The sequence below is a fragment of the Myxine glutinosa genome, chromosome 2 (assembly GCF_964187855.1).
Source record: "Myxine glutinosa chromosome 2, kmMyxGlut1.1, whole genome shotgun sequence".
Taxonomy (NCBI): Eukaryota; Metazoa; Chordata; class Myxini; order Myxiniformes; family Myxinidae; genus Myxine; species Myxine glutinosa.
In genome coordinates, this window is record NC_136262.1 from 12,941,711 (window position 1) to 12,965,841 (window position 24,131).

Below are 24,131 nucleotides of genomic sequence, written 5' to 3' on the forward strand. Positions count from 1 at the left end.
ATAATTAGCTTTTTAAACAGTCGCTAATGTTGTTTATAACATTAAACAAAGAAATTTGGAGGAATCCCGACATCCATGAGGTAAGTTTTACTTGCAGAACTCAGGGAAGATCTACTGTAATCTATATACCCCACAAGGGTTGGGTATGTACCGTTTTGTTGGAAGAGATGTAACGCCGATGCTTTCGATATTTCATGGTCATTTTAACAATCGGGTTGTTTGTGTTTCACACTGAATGAAAAATGTAAAGGTAGAGCATGGCGATTGAGATATATGACAGGTCCGATGATATGTTCGTCCTGAACGGCATATAAATCAAAATGGCAGTGTGTGGAGAGTCAGCCGCCGTACCGCCGTAATGACATCAGACGTAATCACATCACCCTGTCATGTGACCAGATCCTCAGCTCTGATTGGTATATGTTTGAGGGGACATACATACGGATGGACAAACACTGTTCTAGAGGGCTTCGCCCGATTGGCGAGGCCATGAAAACCCACATCAAACCAAGCATGAAAGGCTGACAGGATGGACTAGAATCTAAAGGTATGCACACACACCTGTAAGCTGCCTATAGCCTAGGTTTGAATCCCGACCCGGCTATAAACTGTCATCTCAGTGTTTCACAGGCAGGGCCTTCATATCAAGGTGTGTCTCTCGGATAGACGTTAAATGGGCATCCCGTCTATCAGCATTCGTTGGTGGACGTTAAAGATCCCCGGTGTCATTCGTGGAGAGTAGGCGAGCTATCGCCGGCACCATTAACAAATTCCAAATTCCTGACTTCCTGTTTCAGAGTGGCAACCTGACCAGGATTGTAACCCTAGCCAAAGAAACTGCTTTGGCAAAACCGACGCTCTGTATAGAGCATGATACATGATCTGATGTGAAGCATGAGAAACATATTACATATGCAAACTACAAACATACCACATATTACATACAAAGAAAACTACATATTACATATGCAATATTGTGTAACTTTGAAACCCCCGCTCTATTTACACCACCCTGCGTACACGCCTGATGCATTATCCTTCCTTACCTGTATCTCCTTCCAACCCTCTATCACTTTTCTCAGTCCTCCTTTACAGCTTATTTCATTATTTTCAAATTTTTATTTTACTCATCCTTCCACCCCAAGGATTTTTTTTTCTGCAAAATTGAGGCTCATGGAAGAGTGAGGCGACAGAGGAGGAAAGAAAAGCAATATTCTGGCATCAGAACATCAAGCAGGGAATGAACGAACGGGAAGAGAGAAAACTCAGCAACAGGCCCGAACAAGGCCCACAAGAGTGCGTAGCCCAGATACATGAAGGTGTTGGAACCCATCTGTGGATCGGTCCCATCGGCCGATGGGTCTGACCCATCTGTGGATGCACGAGAAATGACAATGCAGACCCATCGGCCGATGGGTCTGCGCCATCTGCGGATGTGTTGTTCACCTTGAAGGAATGTGTTGACAGAATGGTGCTCTTCAATCAGGTACACAGTCATTGGAATTACATGTGGTAGGAATTTAACAGAGATGATTTTTAAATGTTTTATTATCTATTTCATCTATTTATACATTTTGTCAATACATTTTGTAATTAACAGATACATGGCAGTTTTAGTAAAGCTTTACATAACATACTCAACATTCATACAAAACATTAGGTGTTCTTCTGATAATGGCGGAGGGGAATGTTAAATTCCTTTTATTAAATTAAATTAAATTAAATTTAAATTAAATAAAATAATAAAATTTAAATTTTAAAAATAAAAGTTAAATAAAACATTTAAAAATCATCTCTGTTAAATTCCTACCACATGTAATTCCAATGACTGTGTACCTGATTGAAGAGCACCATTCTGTCAACACATTCCTTCAAGGTGAACAACACATCCGCAGATGGCGCAGACCCATCGGCCGATGGGTCTGCATTGTCATTTCTCGTGCATCCACAGATGGGTCAGACCCATCGGCCGATGGGACCGATCCACAGATGGGTTCCAACAAAGGTATACTCCATGAGACACAAATACATTACATCGACAAATTGTTGCCAATAATTAACCAACACTTAAATATGGGTTTCACCAAGTAAAATGTAGCAAAGACAGACGAGGAATCATTTACTTCGGACAGGAATGGACATTAGAGATAGATGTCCCACCCCATCCAAAGCATCATTTCCTCCTTGTAAAGCAATCAGTCCAAACGAAATTGATGCTGTGGACGTGAAAGATTCATGGGTGTTTTATTTATTTATTTATTTATGTGTAAGTCATTGTATGATTATAACCTGCACGGTTATAACTCCTGCCGAGATCATTTGGAATATCTCAGGTAATAATGAAACATTTTGGATGTTGTGTCAGTAAAAACACTGGATTCGAATCTTGTATGTGAAAGATGTGGTAAACTGAGAGACGAGGTTAATTGTGTGAATGTAGTGGATATAAAGTAAGCAATGCCAAAAGTACATGGAAATGCCATACCTGCTCCAGAAACTCGAACTCAAATAAAACGATCTGTTTTGATGGCCTCCTACCTGCCGGAATATCCCCAAATCAAATACCTGGTATGGTGATGTGGGAGAGCAAAACATTGGCAAAGTGGCCATTGGGAGCGACTGAGAACTCATTCCAGTGTAACAGGTTTGTATCTGAAGTATCCAGGAGTATGGATCCCCACTCTGAGGTACCGTAGTGCACCTGCTTCCCACCTTGCTCCCCTGGAGGCGATCGGGCCGAAGGCTCAATCACCTCCAGGTGCCTTGCAGATCGAATTGGGTGCACCGTCCTTCATATATCCTGGTGGACATTAAACATCTCATTGCGCCTTGAAAAAGAGTAGGCCATTGTGTGTTGGTGCCCTGACTCCAGCTGAGAGGAGCAATGGCAAACCGACCAGTGTATTCTCTGCATATCAGTTATTTGATGTATCTCAACCAGAACTGTGTCCATTGGATCTTGTGGATCATTTCTGATGATCCAGATGAAGAGGTGTTTTCAGAAGACGTCCAACTCGATTCAGGGTGAGAAAATATTGTTGCGGATCTCAACGTCGGCCTTTCCCCTTTACCAAGGGGGGATTAATCCCCTTGTCTTTTTCTAGCCGACGTGATCCGGGGCTATGACGTTCCTTCCGGTCAGCGTTGGGTAGGGTTGTCGGCCGAATTCCTAATACCTAATTACCAACGCCTCCCAGGAAGCAAGGAAATAACCCTGCCCAAACCACGGTTTTAGTGGAAATACCGAGCGATAGCGAGTCGTGATCCGGGCCGTTAACAGGTACTAAACCCGATCCGAGCGGTTCCGAATCGTGCCACGCTTACCCAATGGAGGAAAAGACTGATACGGTCGAATTAGGAAGAAACAGGAAGAACAGATTGGTTTATTACAATTTGTACAGGAAGGAGGAGAAGTACACACAGTGAAGCTTATGTATGCTGTCTTAACTTATCCCTGGACAAACGGGCCCGCACACAAAGACACACTCACACGGGGATGTAGATGGTCAGGGTTGATGGTCCAGGGATGATGGCGTCCAGGCAGCTCACTCCGGTCCTCGACTCGTACCGTGGTGTAGATGGTCAGGCGGCAGCGGCCAGGAACTCTCCTCGTGTCGTTTGCGTGGAGCGGACAATTACAGGGCGGAATGCGGGCGGAAGGTAGGCTGGCTTGGCGGTTACACTAGCGGCTCAACCGCGTACGTAATAATCGGCAGCTCGAACGCGCTACTTAATGCGTTTTCCTCACGAGGCCTCTTTGCACACTCAGACGTCTCCACGCAGTCCTCTTAATGCGATCAGTCTTCACGGTCAGTCCACTTTCATGCGTGAATCGTGCCAGTCCTGGACAGTCCTGTGGAAGGGCTTTGTGTGTGCGCTTATATATCGCCGCCCAGCGAACCCTCTGGAATTTGCCAGCCGCGCTGCTACCACGCCCCTTAAGCCATGCCCACTGAGCCCTGGTTGGTTGTTGGCTCTTACCGGCTCTGCCCTTGACATGCTGCTTGACGTGGCCACACCCCGACCTCATGCTCCGCCCCTTTTCCAGGCCTACCTCGTGGCATTTGACTGGTTTGAGTGAGCAACTGGCAGCTAACGCTGCCGGCCAACAATGTGGATTAGCCGAATCATGGCGCGGGATGGATGCTGCCCAACGAGGTCGATTTGGAGGGTGGGCCGCAAAATGAACGGGACCTAAGCTTGTTTCTTTTACACAACGCAGGTATCACTCATGGAAATGACCTTATCCTACACACATACTATGACATAACTAATGTTCTAAGGTGGCCTACGTGTTGCTTGTGGAATAACTATGGGGGCAAACCTTTAACCTTTATTGATCATATATGTACATTCTCAGAAACGCAACAATATATATTTTCATTTTTATGAGGTGGCCAAGTATAATCTCCCTCACATGGATGGTGAAGAAGAGGCTGTTATAATGTTATAATGTTATAATGAATATATCATTATAACAGTTGTCAAAAACGAGAGCATGAAAAACATATCAATCTTACATCCATTTTCACCTGCAAGATCAACAACTTTAACAAAACCTATAAACCTGTCCAAGCAAACGTCTGATCATAAATGAGCATGGAATACTTTTGCCAAAGCGAATACTTTTGCCACAAGCCTTTCACGAATCTGCTGTCCAGGCCTGACGTTTAACTGAATGTGGCAGGAATTTGGAATTTGTTCAAAAATCGATATCCAAATATGTCATTATTTACATTTAATCATTTAAATTTCAAAGCGAGGTGTTTTTTAATCGGTCAGGCAGATATTCTCACCTGTTTTGATGGGTTCTCAGAGTGGTTGAAGGTGTTGTTCACACCACCCTTTTCACCAAGGGTGTACTTCCGGGATAGCTGAACGGTGATTGGCCCAACCACATGCAGGAAAAGTGGTAATTCATGCACCCAATACACCTGTTTCTGCTTCCCTAATAGGTCAATGGTAATAACAGCAGACTTAGCCACACCACAGCAAATCAACAGTTTGTTCACGATGAAAACTAGATGGGTGCAAATCCACCAGGCTGAACAGTTTATGTTTTGCATCCCACTGGTAGGTCAGATCTGAATCCGGACCTGAACCAAAATCGAATCGGCTTGTTCTTGTCACTCACTCAACTCATCCACCAAGTTTGTCATAATCCATCCATAACTTTTTGAAATATCATGTTATATGCATTGCCTAAAGAAAGTCTACACCCCATTTCAAATTTTTCACCTTTTGTTCCCTCGGAGCCTGGAATGGAGGTGAATTAAATCAGACTTTTTCACCTTTATTTGCACATCGTAACCCACAACCTCCAAGTGAAAAACAAATTCAACAAATTTCAGAAAATTAATTGAAAATGCAAAACAGGAATATATTGGTGAGATAAGTGACCACCCCTCTTATAGCAATTGTAAATTAGCTCAGGTGTAACCAATCACCTTCAAAATCACACAACAAGTTGATTGGCCTCCACCTGTGTTAAATTGTAGTCATTCTGATTATTTCAGAATAAAATTTGGTTTTGTCTGCTGGGTCGTGCATTTCACAGCAAAGACTCAACCATGAGCACCAAGGAGCTTTCAAAAGTCCTCTGGGATAAAATTGTGGAAAGACACAGATCATGTTATGGCTGATGGGGATAAAATATTTAAAAGACCTTGAATATCCCTTTGAGCACAATCATGACAATCATTAAGAAGTGGAATGCATATGGTACCACCAAGATCCTGCCTAGATCAGGCTGTCCCTCCAAACTGGATGACCAAACAAGGAGGAGACCGATCAGAGAGGCCACCAAGAGGCCAATGGTGACTCAGAAAGAGCTACAGGCCTTTACAGCAAAGACTAGTCACTGTGTGCATGTGACAACAATATCCCAAGCACTCGACAGGTCTGGCTGGTACAGTAGGGTGGCAAGAAGGAAGCCATTCCCCCAAAAAGCCCACCTTGAGTCCCATTTGAGGTATGCAAACAACCACTCCGGAGATTCTGAAGCCATGTGGCAAAAAGTTTTGTGGTCTGACGAAACAAAGATGGAGCTTTTTGGACTGAATGCAAAACGTTATGTTTGGCCCAAACCCAACACAGCACATCACCCAAAGAGCACCATCCCTACTGTGAAGCATGGTGGTGGCAGCATCATGTTATGGGAATGTTTTTCATCAGCGGGGACTGGCACACTTGTCAGGAAAGAAGGGAAAATGGATGGAGCAAAATACAGAAAAATTCTGCAGGAAAACTGCTGCCCTCTGCAAGAAAGCTGAAATTGGGACAGAGGTTCACCTTTCAGCATGACGATGACCCGAAGCACACAGCCAAAGCTACGCTGGAGTGGCTAAGGAACAAAAATATAAATGTCCTTGAGTGGCCCAGAGTCCCGACCAAAATCCAATTGAAAATCGGTGGAATCATTTGAAGATTCCTGTCCATCAACGCTTCCCACACAACTTGACTGAGCTTAACTTAACAGTTTTGTTCAGACGAATGGGCAAATATTGTCCAATCAAGGTGTGCAAAATTGCTAGATACCTGTCCCAACAGACTCACAGCTGCAATTGCTGTCAAAGATGCTTCCAGGTATTAACTCTGGTGGGTGGGGGGGGGAGGGGGCGGTCGACACTTATTCAACCAAGATATTCTACTCGTTTTGTATTTTAAATAAATTTTCTTTAATTTGTAGAATTTGTTTTTCACTTGGAAGTTGTGGGTCACGATGTGTAAATAAAGGTGGAAAAGCCCGATTTAATGCAATTTAATTCCAGGTTATAAGGAAATAAAAGGTGAGCAATTTGAAAAGGGCTGTAGACTTTCTATAGGGACTGTATCATTTTTGGTTCCATTGCTCAATGGTAAAAATCACTCAAAATGTTATCGTATCCGAATCCATATTTGGATCTTCACCAAAATTTAATCAATTCGTACCTGTCACATACCTAACTTTTTGAGATATTCTGTTCATAGACACACAGACAGAGGTGAAAGCTTTCGGTGGCTCAAGTACCTAGAAACCATCTGAAAATGCAAAGCGTCCGCTTAGAATTCGGACTTCTTCTTCCGTATGCTCAACGTGAGGAAAACAGCTCGAACACATAGGGGCAATACCCCCGGCACTCACCTGGTAGAAAAAACAGTATACTGCACTGACTAGAGGTATTTTAAAACAAATTAAATGGTTGCTGGAAGACAGGGCAGCATGTAGAATCATACGAATATAATCAAAAGACTTTAAACAAACAAAGAAAAAAAACCTCTATTTTGGGGAGCAACCCCCCTGCCCCCCCCCCCCCCCCTCTCACCCAACCCCGTATAGCTCCTCAGACCCCAATTTCTTTATTGCTTTGAACAAATATTTGGTACATCACAGGTGATGAAGGTTATGGTGAAGTTTCATCGAAATTGCGTGTGTAGTTTCTGAGAAGAAAGCAAATACCTATTTTGGGGGGCAACCCCCCTAGACCCCAATGGGGCAGATTTTTTTCATGCCCTGAACAAACTTTGGTACATCACGGGTGATGAAGGTTGTGGTCCCGGTAAACCCCACAACAAATATAATTTGTGCCAAATTTGGTCGCAATCCCATCAGGGGTTTTGGAGAAGTTTCAAGTGTTTACGGACTGACTGACGGACTGACTGATGGATTGATGGATGGACTGATTGATGGACTGACTGACTGACTGCCGCACTAACGGACGATGGATTGACTGACTGACGGACGACGAACTGACTGACGGACTGATGGATGTACTGATGGACGACGGGCTGACTGACGGACTGATGGATGGATTGACGGACTGATGGATGGATTGACGGACTGATGGATGACGGACTGACGGATGGATTGACGGAATGACGGACGACGAACTGACTGATGGACTGATGGACGACGGACTGACTGACGGACTGATGGACGACGGACTGACTGATGGGCTGATGGATGGACTGACTGACTGACTGCTGCACTGACAGACAATGGACTGACTGATGGATTGACTGACTGACGGACGACGAACTGACTAACTGACGGATGGACTGATGGACAACGGACTGACTGATGGACTGATGGACTAACGGCGCGTCATCGCAAAAGCTCCCCTGAACTTCGTTCCAGGTAAGCTAAAAATGACGATTTTAGGCGACCTTGACCTTTTGACCTCAAAAGCAATATGCTTCAGTGACCCAATATGGAAACTGCTCAAATTTCAAGTCAATCAGATGTAAATTGATGATTTTGTGACATTGACCTTCTTGATAGAACACAGGTTACACTCGATGAATTGGATCACTGACATATTAATGATCACTCTCGCTGAGATCACAATGAAGCTGAGTCGATGGGCATATCACTTCGCCATGACTGACAGGTCGGTGGTCTCTCTGTCTTCTTCTGCCTTATTTCTGGTCTTGCACCCTGTGCCCTCTCCGTCCTTTGCCTCTCACCCCCGTCAGGTATGTGCTGGTCGCACGCGGTCCATCAGCAAGCCCTCCTCGTGAAACCGCCTAAATCCAGAACAACCGCTCTCACCTCCAATCATTTATTCCTCTTTTTCTTCCCACCTGTGGAACCACCTTACATATTCTCTTCAATCTCATTCTTCCCTCCAGGTCTTCAAGACAGCTATTCACCACCATCTCAAGTCATACCCCATCCAAACCCATGATCTTTTCCACACCTGTTACACAAACCCCACCCCTCTCAAAATCTTGCTTACATGTCCATCTTGCTAATCCCTTGTGTCCTCCCTTACCCCCTCATTGTTACCTGAATCCCTTGTTTGTCGGTCTCTGTCTACCTTTTCAGTCTGCCCCGCATATTCGTAAAATTCCAGGTCAATAGGATGAAAGTTTACGATTTTATGTGACGGTGCCCTTTAAAATTGTCATCAAATTATTAATTTGTCTTCTGCATATTGTTATAGTAAAGGTTTGCTGAAAATTTGATGACGATATACAGACAGAAGTGACTGCAAACCCCGACTAGTGACGCTGCGCGGGGGCGAGCGAACGAGAACTCGGTTCCACAAGCGCAGGACCATTTTATAAAATAGACATTATACACTATACACATTATTATACATTATACACATCATTATATATACACTTGAATTAACTTGGGCCGATCACAATGCCGAGCCGTGGCGTGAAACGCAGGTAGGCCTGCAGATGAAAAGCGAGGTTTTGTGGGATCGCTATGGTGGTGTAGTTGGCGGTGTCATTACAAAGCTATAAATTGTTTTTCTCAAAATATTGATTAATGTATTCCTTTAGATCTTTGAGGCTTAACATTATTAATATAATTATAATGGGGTGATGTTATACCAAAAATAATCAGTTACCAGAATGCAGATTTCTCCCCAATGAAATTCCTTCGCGAATGTGTGTACGCTCTGCTGAGGCTGTCCGCACTGAGGTAAACGTCCAGCGGCGCGCCCGCCAGAGTTCACTGAGGTAAATGCTGGTAAGGATTCTGAAATCTGTCGATTTACCTGGACATTATCTGGTGCGTCGTGTTTGGGTTCCAGGTTATCTATACCTGCGGTCGGTGCGACAGATGAAAAATGTGGATGCTAAATCAAAAATGTCTTGCGTGTTCTGATGTTCTCATCCATTTTGACGTTTTAATTGTTTAATTGGTTGTCACTGTCCACATCGTAGGCTGCTATATACAATAGTACATGTTATATTACAAGAGCGTCATACGCAGCGAGGGGAATGCATGTACACATAAACTACTACCAGCACGACAGTCATTTATGTAAATGTACGCGCCATTTACTAAATATTGTAATCTCACTTGCGGTAACGAATTATTGGGTTGTACATTTCATGAACGACGTAATGTACGGACGAGTTTCCTCTGACGTCACCACATTAGTGTCCGCCATGTTGGGGGACATGTTAACGTGCGCACGCATACTAAGCGTTAACAGCTGCTACTTATGGTTTCTGGAGGGAGGAATTAAGTAGTGGGTCTTGGTGTCTGTGGTGTCCCACTTTTTAAAGAATATTTTCCACATTATTTAATTTTTCAAATATTAATTTATATATATTTATTTATTTTGCTTGGTACCCAGAGGGAGGCCTGAACCCTCATTCTCACCCAAGAGAAAATAAACCATTTGGGGTGCATTCACATCCCAGGTATTTAAAACAGTAATAAAACACAACGCTTAGATTATGTATTTCAAAACGTAATTGATATATTTATTATTTGTGATGCCTTTTTTAACCTCTGCCACCGAAGGTGAATGGAGGTTAGACTTTTCACCCCTCTCTTGCAAAATCAAAGATTTTTCAAATATATTGGTTGGTCTTGTGCGTTATTCTGTCTGTCTGTCTGTGTGTTTGTCTGTCAAAAGACTACAGGTCAAAATTTTAAACCGATCTTCACGAAACTTCACCAAATGGTAGAGTTGGTCATAACGAAGAAGCCTATTTATTTTGAGGTCAAAGGTCATTTTGAGATCCAATTTCTGAAATTGTCATTTTTAATCCGATTGACTTTAAAGTCGAACAGCATTTGCATATTGAGTCACTAAATTTGGAAACTAACTATTTTTGAGGTCAAAGGTCAACTCAAGGATAAACTTCTAAAACCACTTTTTTATTATTTATTTTTTGGTGGTGAAATGCATCCTTGAATAAATGGCAGTGGTCCTTTTTATTATTATTACAAACTTTTATTTAAATTCATCTGAACCTTGTTTGTTTGTCCCGTTTCAAATATTTCAGCCGTTCTATACGTCCCAGAGAGCTGAAATTTGGCCCACGGTCCTCTTTTCTGGTAGGGGAAGGCGGGGCAAGTTGAGCCAGTTTTTGTTCTTGGAATGTTAGGACTGAACTTACTGATTATCTTGCACAAATGAGTATCTTGCCTTCTAATTTAATCCTTGGGAAACATTTTGTAGCTAGTTCTTACTTTCTATCCCCACACTGAAAGTCACTGTGACCTTTGAAAAAACGGATGCCAAATGGCTCAACTTGCCCGCCTGAGGGGTAAGTTGATCCAACCTCTGGGGTAAGTTGTACCACATAGGGGTAAGTTGATCATTGCCCCAAATAAAGATAACTAAAGTAGAAAACCATTGTTTTGCCAGAAAAATATTTAATGTTGTAAAGTTCTACAACACTGAACGAAATGATTACCTTGTGTTCATGGTTATAGTAATCAGTTACGAACAAATTGAGTCACTCTCATAGAAAAACAAGATTGTCAACTGTGGTAAGAAAAGTCAACTCAATCCACCTGTCACAGTTTCAAGTCACAATTAAACAAAAAGTATCCCAAATAGTTGATCATTGCCCCAAATAAAGATAACTGAAGTACAAAAATTGGTCTGCCTGAAAAATATTTAATGTACTTGTTACAACACAACGAAATATTTACATGTGCCTTGTGTTCATGGTTATAATTCAATGTGGCAGCTGGATTGAGTTGAAAACAGCTGCCACAGTTTTAAGTCACAATAAAACAAAAGTGTCCCAAATACACCCAGAAAGGCCAACAGTCAGACTGTGGCAATTAAGGCACAATATCTTGCTCATCAATGCCAGCTTCATCATTTGGATCTGGAACTAAAACTAAAACATGTCAGAAATCAAGTCAATTAAGCTGCCAAACTGACAAGTCACAATTGAACACAAGCTGTCCAGAACAACGGGCAGAACTGCCAACGCACTTAGGCTGTAGGATGTGAAAGGGACCTGGTAGGATGTGAAAGCCTCTGTGAATGATTTTTTGTTTGTTTGTTTGTTTGTTTTTTTGTATACTGAATCGAGGCTCGTGAAAGAGCTAACATTTATTTCACAAACAAATCAACCAGACAAACAAAATATACAAAAAGAGGGAGCGGAAGACAAGATGGGGAGAGAAGGGGAAGCACACAACCACAACATTTGAGAGCATGGAGAAGTGTGGGAGGGAGAGGGCTTGGGGGCAGGAGGCGTGGGAAGGGGAGGGGGGGGGGGGAATAAAACACAAGGGCACCGAAATTAGCGGGGGTAGAAAAGATCAAGGTTTTGGATGGGGGAGGATAAGAGATGGTGGTGAACAGCTGTTTTAAAGATCTGGAGGGTGGAGTGGGATTGAAGAGAGTGAGGGAGTTTGTTCCAGAGGCGGGAGAAAAGAGGAATGAAGGAGTGAAGGTGAGCAGAAAGTCTTGATTTTGGCAGTTTAACCATAAGAGGGTTGCAGGCAGATCTTGTGCGACCTGTAGGAATATTTGGGGGACAGAGCCCAGAGAGGGCTGGGGGGGCAAGGCCAGAGAGGAGTCGGTAGAAGACGGAAAGACCACCAACCTGCCTGCGGTGAGTGAGTGAAAGGCCCTTGGAGTTAGCTTAATCGCGGGAGATTCCAATGATTCTGAAATCTTTTGAGCGCTTGAAATCGAGCAAATCGAGTAAAAAGACTTTGCTCGGAGCGCTTGAAATGGCAGCACGGCAAGGAATGCTCCCCGGGGAGTGGAGATGGTACACCCAGTGTGGTGCAGGCTCGCAATGTATCCAATGACCGGGGTAATAATATGGTATTCTGTAAGCGCTTTGAGCCTTTGCGGAAAAGCGCATTATAAATGCTAATTATTATTATCTCCACCAACATGAGTTGGCAAGTTGAGCCAGACCCTACGGGGCAAGTTGAGCCATGGCTCGATTTGCCCTGTAGGGTCTGCCTCAACTTGCCCCAGTCTGAACTTTCTGAGATGTCTCCACATACACACATATTCTATGCATCCATCGTATTAAAATCTATGACAAGAATGGAGACACATACCTGGACTAACAATTGTCATCTGATATCCATATTATATCTATGCTGCATATGGAAGAAACGTGAACTTACCTGTTTTACACCTTTTTACTTTTATGGCTGAAAATTGGATTTTTCCCTCTGCAACACTGGTTTCTGTTTCAATTTAGAAAACAATATGGCAGAATTTGGAGTTATGCAATAGGGCATCTATAGATGGCGCCACCACAAAGTCCGACTCATTCATAACTGGCTGGGAGGTGGTGACTCAACTTACCCCTATGCTCAACTTGCCCCGCCTTCCCCTACATTTTAATCTATCAGAATTTAATTTAAAAAATTATTTAAAAAAAAAAAAAGGTTTAAAACTTTAAAAATATATAAAAGTGTTTAGCCCTAAAACATGTTTTTTCGTTTACTTGTCTTGTTTACAGAACAGGCAAATGCTACCTTTGAAGCGGAATTCAACTCCGTGCTCTGCACCGCTCGCCCACCATGATGCCAATCACAATCTTCTGGACCCACCTCTTGTATGTAATGACAACTGCAACAATCCTGAGTTCTCTGAAAATGCCACCACTTTGAATTTGTGTTCTCAAGAACAGCAGGTTTCTGCAGTACTTTCACAACATATTCTGTTACAAGCCCAGCAAGAGTTTATGGACTCGGTCCTTCTTACAAAGTCAGAAATTAGCAGAGCTGGAACACGATATGCTGACAAACCTGATGTGCTTCAAGGAACTCCATCCTTACCCAAAGAGAAAACAAGAGATGAAGAAGACGTTTTACTCGAGACAGAACCAAGAAGAAAAATGGCAGTCTTAGAAAAAAGGCCCGTACCATCTGAGAATGCAGTGTTTGCACAAGACTCGACCAATAAGTGTGAAGAAATAAAACTTTGCCACATGAAGTCAGCCAAGCAGGAAAACCTTCAAGTTGTTTCATCGTTTAACTCCGATAAGCACACTGAAGAATGTTCAACACCAAAAGGGAAACATGAACCAAAGTGTTTGGGCTCAGATGATGCAGCAGGTGAGAGTCCAAGCTTGCAGGGCGAAAAGCAGGAGCATGAGATGATATCCGACCCAACAGCCATTAAGAAACCATCGTTGGTATCCCTAATGGAAAAGTGCTCCCCTGGAATGTTCACGGAACTACAACGGTTCTGTAAAATGCGTCTCTACTTGGAGTCAGAGGCCCGGGCACGTACTCGCGCGCACCTTTCTTTAGCAAGGCGTTTGGCTTTGTTACGGCTTATCCGGGACCTCACCAGCACAGCCCAGGAACATCAAATGCGGCTGCAGAGCTGCTATGACGTAATTTTGAATGCACGAAAAGCGATTCTCAATTATACAGTCCCTCCATGAGTTTTCCTCACTACTACTAGTGCTACTACTTTAGAAGCCCCAATTAATCCTACCTGGTAGGGTCTGCCACCTGAGAGTCCTCCTTCAACTGCAGGCTTTTTATTGAAATTCCCCCTCAGCAAGACTGAAATGCACTAAAGGTGTAGGCCTACAAATAAAAAGAAGAGTAAAAACAAAAATAATATAAAATGTTCTTCATGCATTTAAACTTTATTATGCAGACGTCTAACATACATGCAATATTTTTTCCAGCCTCATGACGATGGTTATCGCAATTTAGGTGTCTCATCATTATCCCCTCAGCTTGTTTTCAGTTCACTGCAGAATTAAGGCCTCTGCTCAACTGTTGACTCAACTCACCCCTCATACTCACAATCCTTGCCAAGTCAGGGTTGACGAAAATATTGGCAGGGATTTGGAATTTAGCCAGGATACCGCCGATAACTCGCCCACTCACAGCAAAAGACACCTTGGGGATCTTCAACGTCCACCAATTACTGCGAGCAGATTGGCACCCAGCTTAGCATACTTCCAAAGGATGACGCAAGCTTGAGGCATCGTCTTACATGAAAACCCCCAAGGAGACAGATCAGAATCCAGACTAGACAGCTCAAAGGCATTCCTTAAAAATGAAGAGTGTACGTTCCTTTAACATATCCTTTTAGCCAAAGGCTGTTATATACCTGTAGGTGGTTTCACATGAAGGTTGAATGATTTGTATTTATTTTTGGCATTTGTGCCCCCCACACCCCCACTCACACTCCCCCCAACACATACACGTCTGTACATTTCTAAAAAGAAAAGGGTCGCTCATTGAAGTATTTTTTGACAAGGCCATTGCCCGAACTTCAAGATAGAAAATTTCCAATACATCTGCAGTCCCTCCTTTATTCTGTGTGCAAGTACCACTGCAGAATGTGAAAATGTTGGCTTTGAATATGGGTTTGTTACAAATAAATAAATAAAAATTTGTCTCTGCATCCGAAGAGGCCGGAGGCATTATGTTTTTGGGTTGTCCGTCCGACCATGCATAGCAGATTTTCGTTACTGGGATAATCTGTGAACTACTGAAGGGATTCTGGCCAAACCTGGCACAAGTATCGACTGCGATACAAAAGTGAACTGATTCAATTTTGGGTTCAACAGGTCAAAGGTCATCTGCCCTCTGAAAATTATTTTGCAGATCATAACTCCAGTCACAAGCATCTGAAAGTTCTTTCTTCGACTTATCTCTCGTTTATCTCTCACACTCTTTCTCATGTGACCTTTAATTGAGATCAAACGTGGGTGCAGGCATATCCATCTTTGCCTTCGATACGGACCGTGCTACTACTGGACGTTCAGGGGAGCTGAGGGGATACTTGGAATTCACGTCAAATTATATTTTCGAGTCTAAATAAAGCACTGTACCATGTTTTTATTCTTGCTAAAAGAAATTGTCTGGTTGCCAAATATCTGATTTTTGTGCATTTCATCAATACCATTTTGTGTGAAGTAATAATTAGTAACTAGAACTGCCACTTTAAAACTGCTGGCAGTGATGACCGGTTTACTCGCACCCACTTTTGATGCAACCCCACTGTTGATACAACCCCACTTTTGATACAACCCCACTTGTGATACAACCCCACTTTCATTGGACATGCTTTGACACAACCCCCTTGGATACAACCCCGACACACACACACACACACACACACACACACACACACGCACACACACACACACACACACACACACACACACACACATTCCCCCTACCCCCCATCCACATACACACACATACACAAACACACGTCCTCCCACCCCCACCCCCAACACACACACACACACACACACACACACACACACACACACACACACACACACACATATCCCCCCACCCCTAACACACACACACACATGCACACAGCCCCCCCACCCCCAACACACACACACAAACACACACACACATATCCCCCACCCCTAACACACACACAAACACATGCACACATCCCCCCCCCCCAACCCTAACACACATGCACACACACAAACACCCCCACACCCCTCCCCCCACACGAACACCCCTCCACACATACACCCCTCCACACACACACATATCCACCCGCCCCCTCACACCCACACACACATACACACACACGCACATCCACACATCCACACACACACACACAAACACACGCACACATCTCCCCACCCCACTCCCAACACACACACACACACACACACACACACACACACACACACACACACCCTCCACACATACACACACACACACACACACACACATATCCATCCCCCCCTCCTCCACATGCACACCCCAACCCCTCCACACACACACACATATCCCCCCCCCCCCCCAACCCACACACACACACACACAGACATCCACACACACGCACATCCATACACACACACAAACACACACACATCCCCCCCATCCCATCCATTTTTAAAAATATTTTCGTTTAATTAACGATATCTGCCACCCGTGGAAGAACGTCCTGCCGTGGCATGACGTCATCCGTGGCCCGTGCCGTATGTCAGCGTAGAACGAAGTATCCCGTCGATCGAACTTGGTCAAATTTTTCATGATTGTTACCAAATTTGTTGTGGTATTTTGTTAACTCGTCCGAGGCAATACGACAATCGAAATCCGATTTGAAATCGGAGCCAAATTGACGCCGTAAGGTGTGCCTGCACGTGTGGATATTTTACCTGTGGAAGATTCACTTTGGAAATACGACCCATTTAAAATGTTAGATTTTGGATAACTTCGTCATTGTAAATCGGATTTCCACAAAATAAAGGTCACCATTGCTTGCAGATACCTCTCTTTCTCCTTAAAATTGAAGACAGGATGAACTTCAGAGCGAGAAATAAGCCGAGGCGGCGGAGAGTTTTACAATGTTATTTTCCAATGTAAATGACAATATCGTGTAGTTTTACGAAAATTCATCAGAATTTGCCCAGATTTGTTGCATTCGAATGTTAACACCCTCTAGCGACTGTCAAATCCGAAGACAATTTAATTTCGAGCTACCCTTAGCTCGTGAGGTGGTTATGTCACATGGCCTGGTCAAATAAAAGTGTTGTTGTTCTTCTTCTTCAGGCAATAACAACTTCTAGTTTCCAGACCGTACATCCAATCATCTTGAAATTTTGCACACTTGTTACTCTTCATGACTTCTACTACAGTATGAAGTTTCACGTCGATCAATAAAGCGATTCAAGAGATATCCATAAAAATAAAAAAAATCGTTTAATTAACGATATCTGCCAAACCACGTGACCTATCGCAAATTCTAAAATGACATTTTAGTAGACTGACATGCTGAACAGATCTGTGAATTTTCTCCTCGATTGGATCAAAAATGAGGGAGGAGCTAGGTTTTAAAGGTTCATGCTTAAAAACGTCATAACTCTGAAACCATTTGTCGGATGATGTCGTGCTCGCTGACTTTTGTTCGTCATGGGTATGCGATTCTGCTTGCAAAGTTTGGCCTCGATCTGTTCAGCCGTTGCAGAGAAAAAGGGATTTTCGTGTTTTCACGAAAAACAAGATGGCGGCCGAACCACGTGACTTGCGACGTCATAATTACCATTAAAATATTCTACAGACGGAGTCCCTCCTATGGTGAAAATTTTATCTCAATCGGCCCTATTATTGCAGAGAAAATGTTTTTTAAAGGAAATTAAAACTGAAAATGGCAATCGCACTGATGTCGGATGATGTCGTGGCCTGGGAGGACAAAATGGTGTGTTTCTTCTTCTTTCAACAATAAAGACTTTAGCTTCGCGACCGTAAATCCAATCATCTTGAAATTTTGCACACTTGTTCCACCCGATGAGAGCTACATTGCTTTAAAAATTCAAGTCGATCCATGCAGCGGTTCAGGAGTTCCAAGCTTTTTAAAATTTAACTTCCATTATTTATTGCGGCCAAACCATGTGACTTATCAAAACGTCTCAAGTAACGATGAAACATCCTCCCATGTGGAACATTTGTGTAAAGTTTCCACTCGATATCTCCACAAATTATGGAGGTGATTCCATTTCTAGTTTGAAATTTGAAAACGTCATAACTCTGAAACCACGTGTCGGATGACGTCATGCTCGCTGACTTTTTTATTCGTCATGGGTATGCGAATACGCATGCCAAGTTTGGGCTCGATCCGTTCAGCCGTTGCGGAGAAAAAGGGTTTTTTGTGTTTTTTCACGGAAAACAAGATGGCGGCCGAACCATGTGACGTATGACTTCGAAAATCTTCGCATTCTGAGTTTTTTTTTAAACTAAGCATCTGGGGAAAAAATCTCATTTTCGGGGGAGAAAAACTGTGTTTGACGAATTCTAACCTCTTAACGTTAGCATTTTTGATATACTCAATACACATGTTTTTTGTTCCCATTGCAGAGTTCTTTAGAATGAGCCATTCCTCAAATTTTTCCATTGAGCCGTTTCGGAGATACAGAGGGGCAAAGTTGAAGGTGTTTTACAAGATGGCGCCCATACCACGTGACCTATGACGTCATCATTAGCATTAAAAAATTCTACGAGCCTAGCCGATCATTTGATGAAAATTTCCTGTCAATCCGACCAGCGGTTGCTGAGAAACTTAATTATGAAGTTTTCGGAGGTGCAAAATAGGGTGGAAGAATAATAATAACTAGAACTGCCACTTTAAAACTGCTGGCAGTGATGACCGGTTTACTCGCACCCACTTTTGATGCAACCCCACTGTTGATACAACCCCACTTTTGATACAACCCCACTTGTGATACAACCCCACTTTCATTGGACATGCTTTGACACAACCCCCTTGGATACAACCCCGACACACACACACACACACACACACACACACACACACACACACACACACACACACACACACACACACACACACACACACACACATCCCCCCTACCCCCTCCCACACACACACACACACACCCCTCCCCCCACACGCACACCCCTCCAAACACACACACCCACACCCACACATCCCTCCCCCCCCCCCCCACACACACACACATCCCTCCCCCCACACACACACACATCCCTCCCCCCACACACACACACACATCCCCCCTACACACACACACACACACACACACACACAACACACACACACACCAAGCCCCCCCCCCCCCACCTACACACACACATCCCTCCACCCCCCCACACACACACATCCCCCCTACACACACACACACACCCCACCCCCAACACACACATATCCACACACACACACACACACAAACATGCGCACACCCCTCCCCCCACGTGCACACACACATCCCCCCTACACACACACACACACACACACACACACACACACACACACACACACACACACACACACACACACACACACACATATCCCCCCACCCCTAACACACACACAAACACACGCATACATCCCCCCACCCCCAACACACACACACACACACACACACACACATCCACACACAAACACACATATCCACACACACACACACACACAAACACCCCCACACCCCTCCCTCCACACACCCACACATATCCACACAAACGCACATCCCCTTCCACCCCACCCCCTCCCCCACATACACACACACACACACACACACACACACACACACACACACACACACGCACACATCTCTACACCGTCCCCCACCCCAACACACACACACATGCACACACAAATCCCCCCACCCCTAACACACACAAACACATGCACACATCCCCCCTACCCCCAGCACACCCCTCCCCCCATACGCACACCCCTCTAAACACACACACACACCAACCCCCCCCCCCCCCCCCCCACACCTACACACACACACACACACACACACACAAATCCCCCCACCCCTAACACACACAAACACATGCACACATCCCCCCTACCCCCACCCACACCCCTCCCCCCAAACACACACACACACACACACACACACACACCAACCCCCCCCCCACCTACACACACACATCACTCCACCCCCACACACACACACATCCCCCCTACACACACACACACATACACCCCACCCCAACACACACACACACACACACACACACACACACACACACACACATCCACACATGTCAATCCATGCACTGATTGCAGAAAAAGCCATTTTAAAAAGAAATTAACCTGAAATTGCAGACAGAATTATTTATTTTATCTGAGAAGCTAAACGATTCTTCTTCTTTAGTACCTCAAACTTTATGTGAATTGCGATCGATTTAAAAAAAATTAGAATTTCAGCAAATCTGTTTCATTCGTTTGTTAATATGTCTCCCCTATTGATAAATCTGCAATTTGAATTTCATTTGAAGTTGAAATGACCGCGGGAGATCGTGTGATAATGATCACGTCCTGAAAGTGAATCTTCTTCTTCAGTCCTCATTACTTTCAGTGAAATACGATCGAGTTAAAAATAGTCAGAATTTGAGCAAATCTGTTTCATTCGTTTGTTAATATGCCTCAGCTATTGACAAAGCTGCAATTATAATTTTTTTTGCGGTTCAAATGACCGCGGGAGATCGCGTTATCGTGAGCACGTACTGGAAAGACAAAATGGTGTGTTTCTTCTTCTTTCAACAATAAAGACTTATAGCTTCGCGACCGTACATCCAATCATCTTGAAATTTTGCACACTTGTTACTCTTCATGACTTCTACTACAGTATGAAGTTTCACGTCGATCAATAAAGCGATTCAAGAGATATCCATTTTGTTTAAAAAAATCGTTTAATTAACGATATCTGCCAAACCACGTGACCTATCGCAAATTCTAAAATGACATTTTAGTAGACTGACATGCTGAACAGACCTGTGAAGTTTCTCCTCGATTGGATCAAAAATGAGGGAGGAGCTACGTTTTAAAGGTTCATGCTTTAAACCGTCATAACTCTGCAACCATGTGTCGGATGACATCGCCCTCGCTGACTTTTTTGTTCGTCATGGGCATGCGATTCTGCGTGCAAAGAATGGCCTCGATCTGTTCAGCCGTTGCAGAGAAAAAGGGGTTTTCGTGTTTTCACGGAAAACAAGATGGCGGCCGAACCACGTGACCTGCGACGTCATAATTACCATTAAAATATTCTACAGACCGAGTCCCTCCTACGGTGAAAATTTTATCTCAATCGGCCCTATTATTGCAGAGAAAATGTTTTTTAAAGGAAATTAAAACTGAAAATGGCAATTGCACTAATGTCGGATGATGGCGTGGCCTGGGAAGACAAAATGGTGTGTTTCTTCTTCTTTCAACAATAAAGACTTTAGCTTCGCGACCGTACATCCAATCATCTTGAAATTTTGTACACTTATTCCACCTGATGAGAGCTACATTGCATTAAAAATTCAAGTCGATCCATGCAGCGGTTCAAGAGTTACAAGCTTTTTAAAATTTAACTTCAATTATTTATTGCAGCCAAACCATGTGACTTAAAAAACGTCTCAAGTAACGATTAAACATCCCCCCATGAGGAACATTTGTGTAAAGTTTCCACTCTATACCTCCACAAATTATTGAGGTGATTCCATTTCTAGTTTGAGATTTGAAAACGTCATAACTCTGAAACCACGTGTCGGATGACGTCGTGCTCGCTGACTTTTTTGTTCGTCATGGGTATCCGAATATGCATGCCAAGTTTGGGCTCGATCCGTTCAGCCGTTGCGGAGAAAAAGGGTTTTTTGTGTTTTTTCACGGAAAACAAGATGGCGGCCGAACCATGTGACGTATGACTTCGAAAATTTTCGCATTCTGAGTTTTTTTTAACTAAGCATCTGGGGGAAAAATCTCTTTTTCGGGGGAGAAAAACTGTGTTTGACATTCTAACCTCTTAACGTTAGCATTTTTGATATACTCAATACACATGTTTTTTGTTCCCATTGCAGAGTTCTTTAGAATGAGCCATTCCTCAAATTTTTCCATTGAGCCGTTTCGGAGATACAGAGGGGCAAAGTTGAAGGTGTTTTACAAGATGGCGCCCATACCACGTGACCTATGACGTCATCATTAGCATTAAAAAATTCTACGAGCCTAGCCGATCATTTGATGAAAATTTCCTGTCAATCCGACCAGCGGTTGCTGAGAAACTTAATTATGAAGTTTTCGGAGGTGCAAAATAGCGTGGAAGAATAATAAGAAAAACTCTAGCAGTAATAATAGGTTTCTCTCCATTTCATGGAGAGTAAACCTAATAAGAAAAACTCTAGCAGTAATAATAGGTTACTCTCCATTTCATGGAGAGTAAACCTAATTAAAAATGGTAATAAAAAAATAAAATAGTAATAAAAGTATTTGACTGCAATTTTATGCCTGTTCTTGCATCGGTTTACCACATTACATATTGCATGGGATTACCAGATTACATCTTATGTTGGAATCTATGTAATATTCTCCGTAGGTGAGTCTGTCTGTCTGTCTGTCCGGGGGTGTGGCTTCAAAAACAAATATCCACCATTTTGTTTCCTCGCATAGCTTTGAGGTTTTGGACTCGGTTGCAAAAAACAGGAAGAAAATTCGATGAAAGTTAACGCACAGGCAGGAAATAGCCGAGATTCGGCACAGTATATCATACACCACCCAAATAATACAGACGGGAAATATTCGATGAAAGTTGCCGTTTATAGAACAAAATGCATTTTAAATGACAAGGCCTGTAACATAAAGGCCATTCATTGAGACTCCCTCACGGCTTTATCTCGACTAATTCACCATCACAGTCGCTGGGATAGTTCAAGTCTCAGTTTCAGCTAAAGTTGAGAAAATCGGCGAAATATATTCCAACAGACAATTCCAACTACAAGAAATACATTCCAATTCCAAAGAAATGTGTCGACTGGTTGGACGAGATGTGGGCACGGGGAAGGAGAGAGAGGAAGAAGAGGAGAGAACGTTCCCAGGACTTCATTATTTTTTATTATTACTTAGTAAAAGTACAGCGACTGATTACTGATGTTCGGGATTGAACTGTAGTCTAATTATATATTTACATATTCTTGGGGTGTATATACAGAGTTTTTTTTAAAGCGAGTCAACTCTTTTCCAACCATGGAATTAAACAATACAGCAGTACTTCAAAAATGTACATAATAATGTAAACTAACTGTGGAATACAATATTTATTGATAATGTTTGGTTTTATTCTATTTTTACCTTGTAAAGCGAAAAGTTTTCATCACATGCAAGTTTAAAAATGACTGCAATTTCCATTTTGTTTCCTCGCATAGCTTTGAGGCCTCTTTTGTTCAGCCCACGGTTTCTTACTCTCTCTCACAGTTTTATTTCAACTCTAATTCGATATCTCATTTCATTGTTCACAGTTGCTAACATGGTTTCCTTCATGGGAGTAGTCATACGGTCCTTCGGCCTCTGACAGGCCTCTGATGTGCATTTTAAGACTGAATCAACACGTCTTCTATCATAAGTTAGTTACTTTTTGTAGAAACAAAGGTACATTTTGATTATAACTCAAGCAAAGGAAACCAGGTAATGCCTGTTTCGGTCGGAGCGATTATACACCACCCAAAGAAGATGCGTTTCATAGCTATAGGAAATAAAATCGTGAAATCTTTAAGAATTTTTTTGGGGTTTTTGCACGAGTTTTCAAGGCTGAATCGTTTTCACATCCAGGATTAATAAAGAAACTCCATTTCACGTGTGCATGGACATGCAATTCACATATGTGAAATAAATAAATAAACGCAGACGGGAAATTGCCGAGAGGTATCTTTTTGTTCATATTTTACAAGCTATGTGCACGTACACTTTAAAGAAGTTTATTTGAAATCATTTATTTTTAAAATGTCAAAATTTTGGAGGAGTAAATTTGGTATTTGCCTGACAGAAAGGTGTATGGTAATGTTCTTATACACCACCCATAAGACTTTTTCCCGGGGATGTTTCCATTTGAGCTGTATTCTTTATACAGTCGGAATGTTTCATTCTTTAGACATAGTCACGATAAAAAGTTACAATTAGTTACTCTGCACGTGGGGAGAGGGGCGGTGCTTTGTT

The 24,131-nt window shown here is 43.0% G+C and overlaps 1 protein-coding gene across 2 annotated transcripts; it reads left to right on the forward strand.

Moving 5' to 3' along the window:
- The first annotated feature begins 9,349 nt into the window (after positions 1–9,349).
- Positions 9,350–15,092, forward strand: LOC137422032 (uncharacterized). 2 transcript variants are annotated; one of them, XM_068108715.2, is made up of 2 exons: positions 9,350–9,463; positions 13,186–15,092. In XM_068108715.2, exons 1-2 carry the CDS (start codon positions 9,458–9,460, stop codon positions 14,116–14,118), a joined length of 939 nt encoding a protein of 312 aa, XP_067964816.1. In that variant the 5' UTR covers positions 9,350–9,457; the 3' UTR covers positions 14,119–15,092. The 2 variants fall into 2 exon arrangements, with proteins under 2 accessions (XP_067964816.1, XP_067964817.1); XM_068108716.2 differs by having other exon boundaries at positions 9,362–9,453.
- Positions 15,093–24,131: the final 9,039 nt, after the last annotated feature.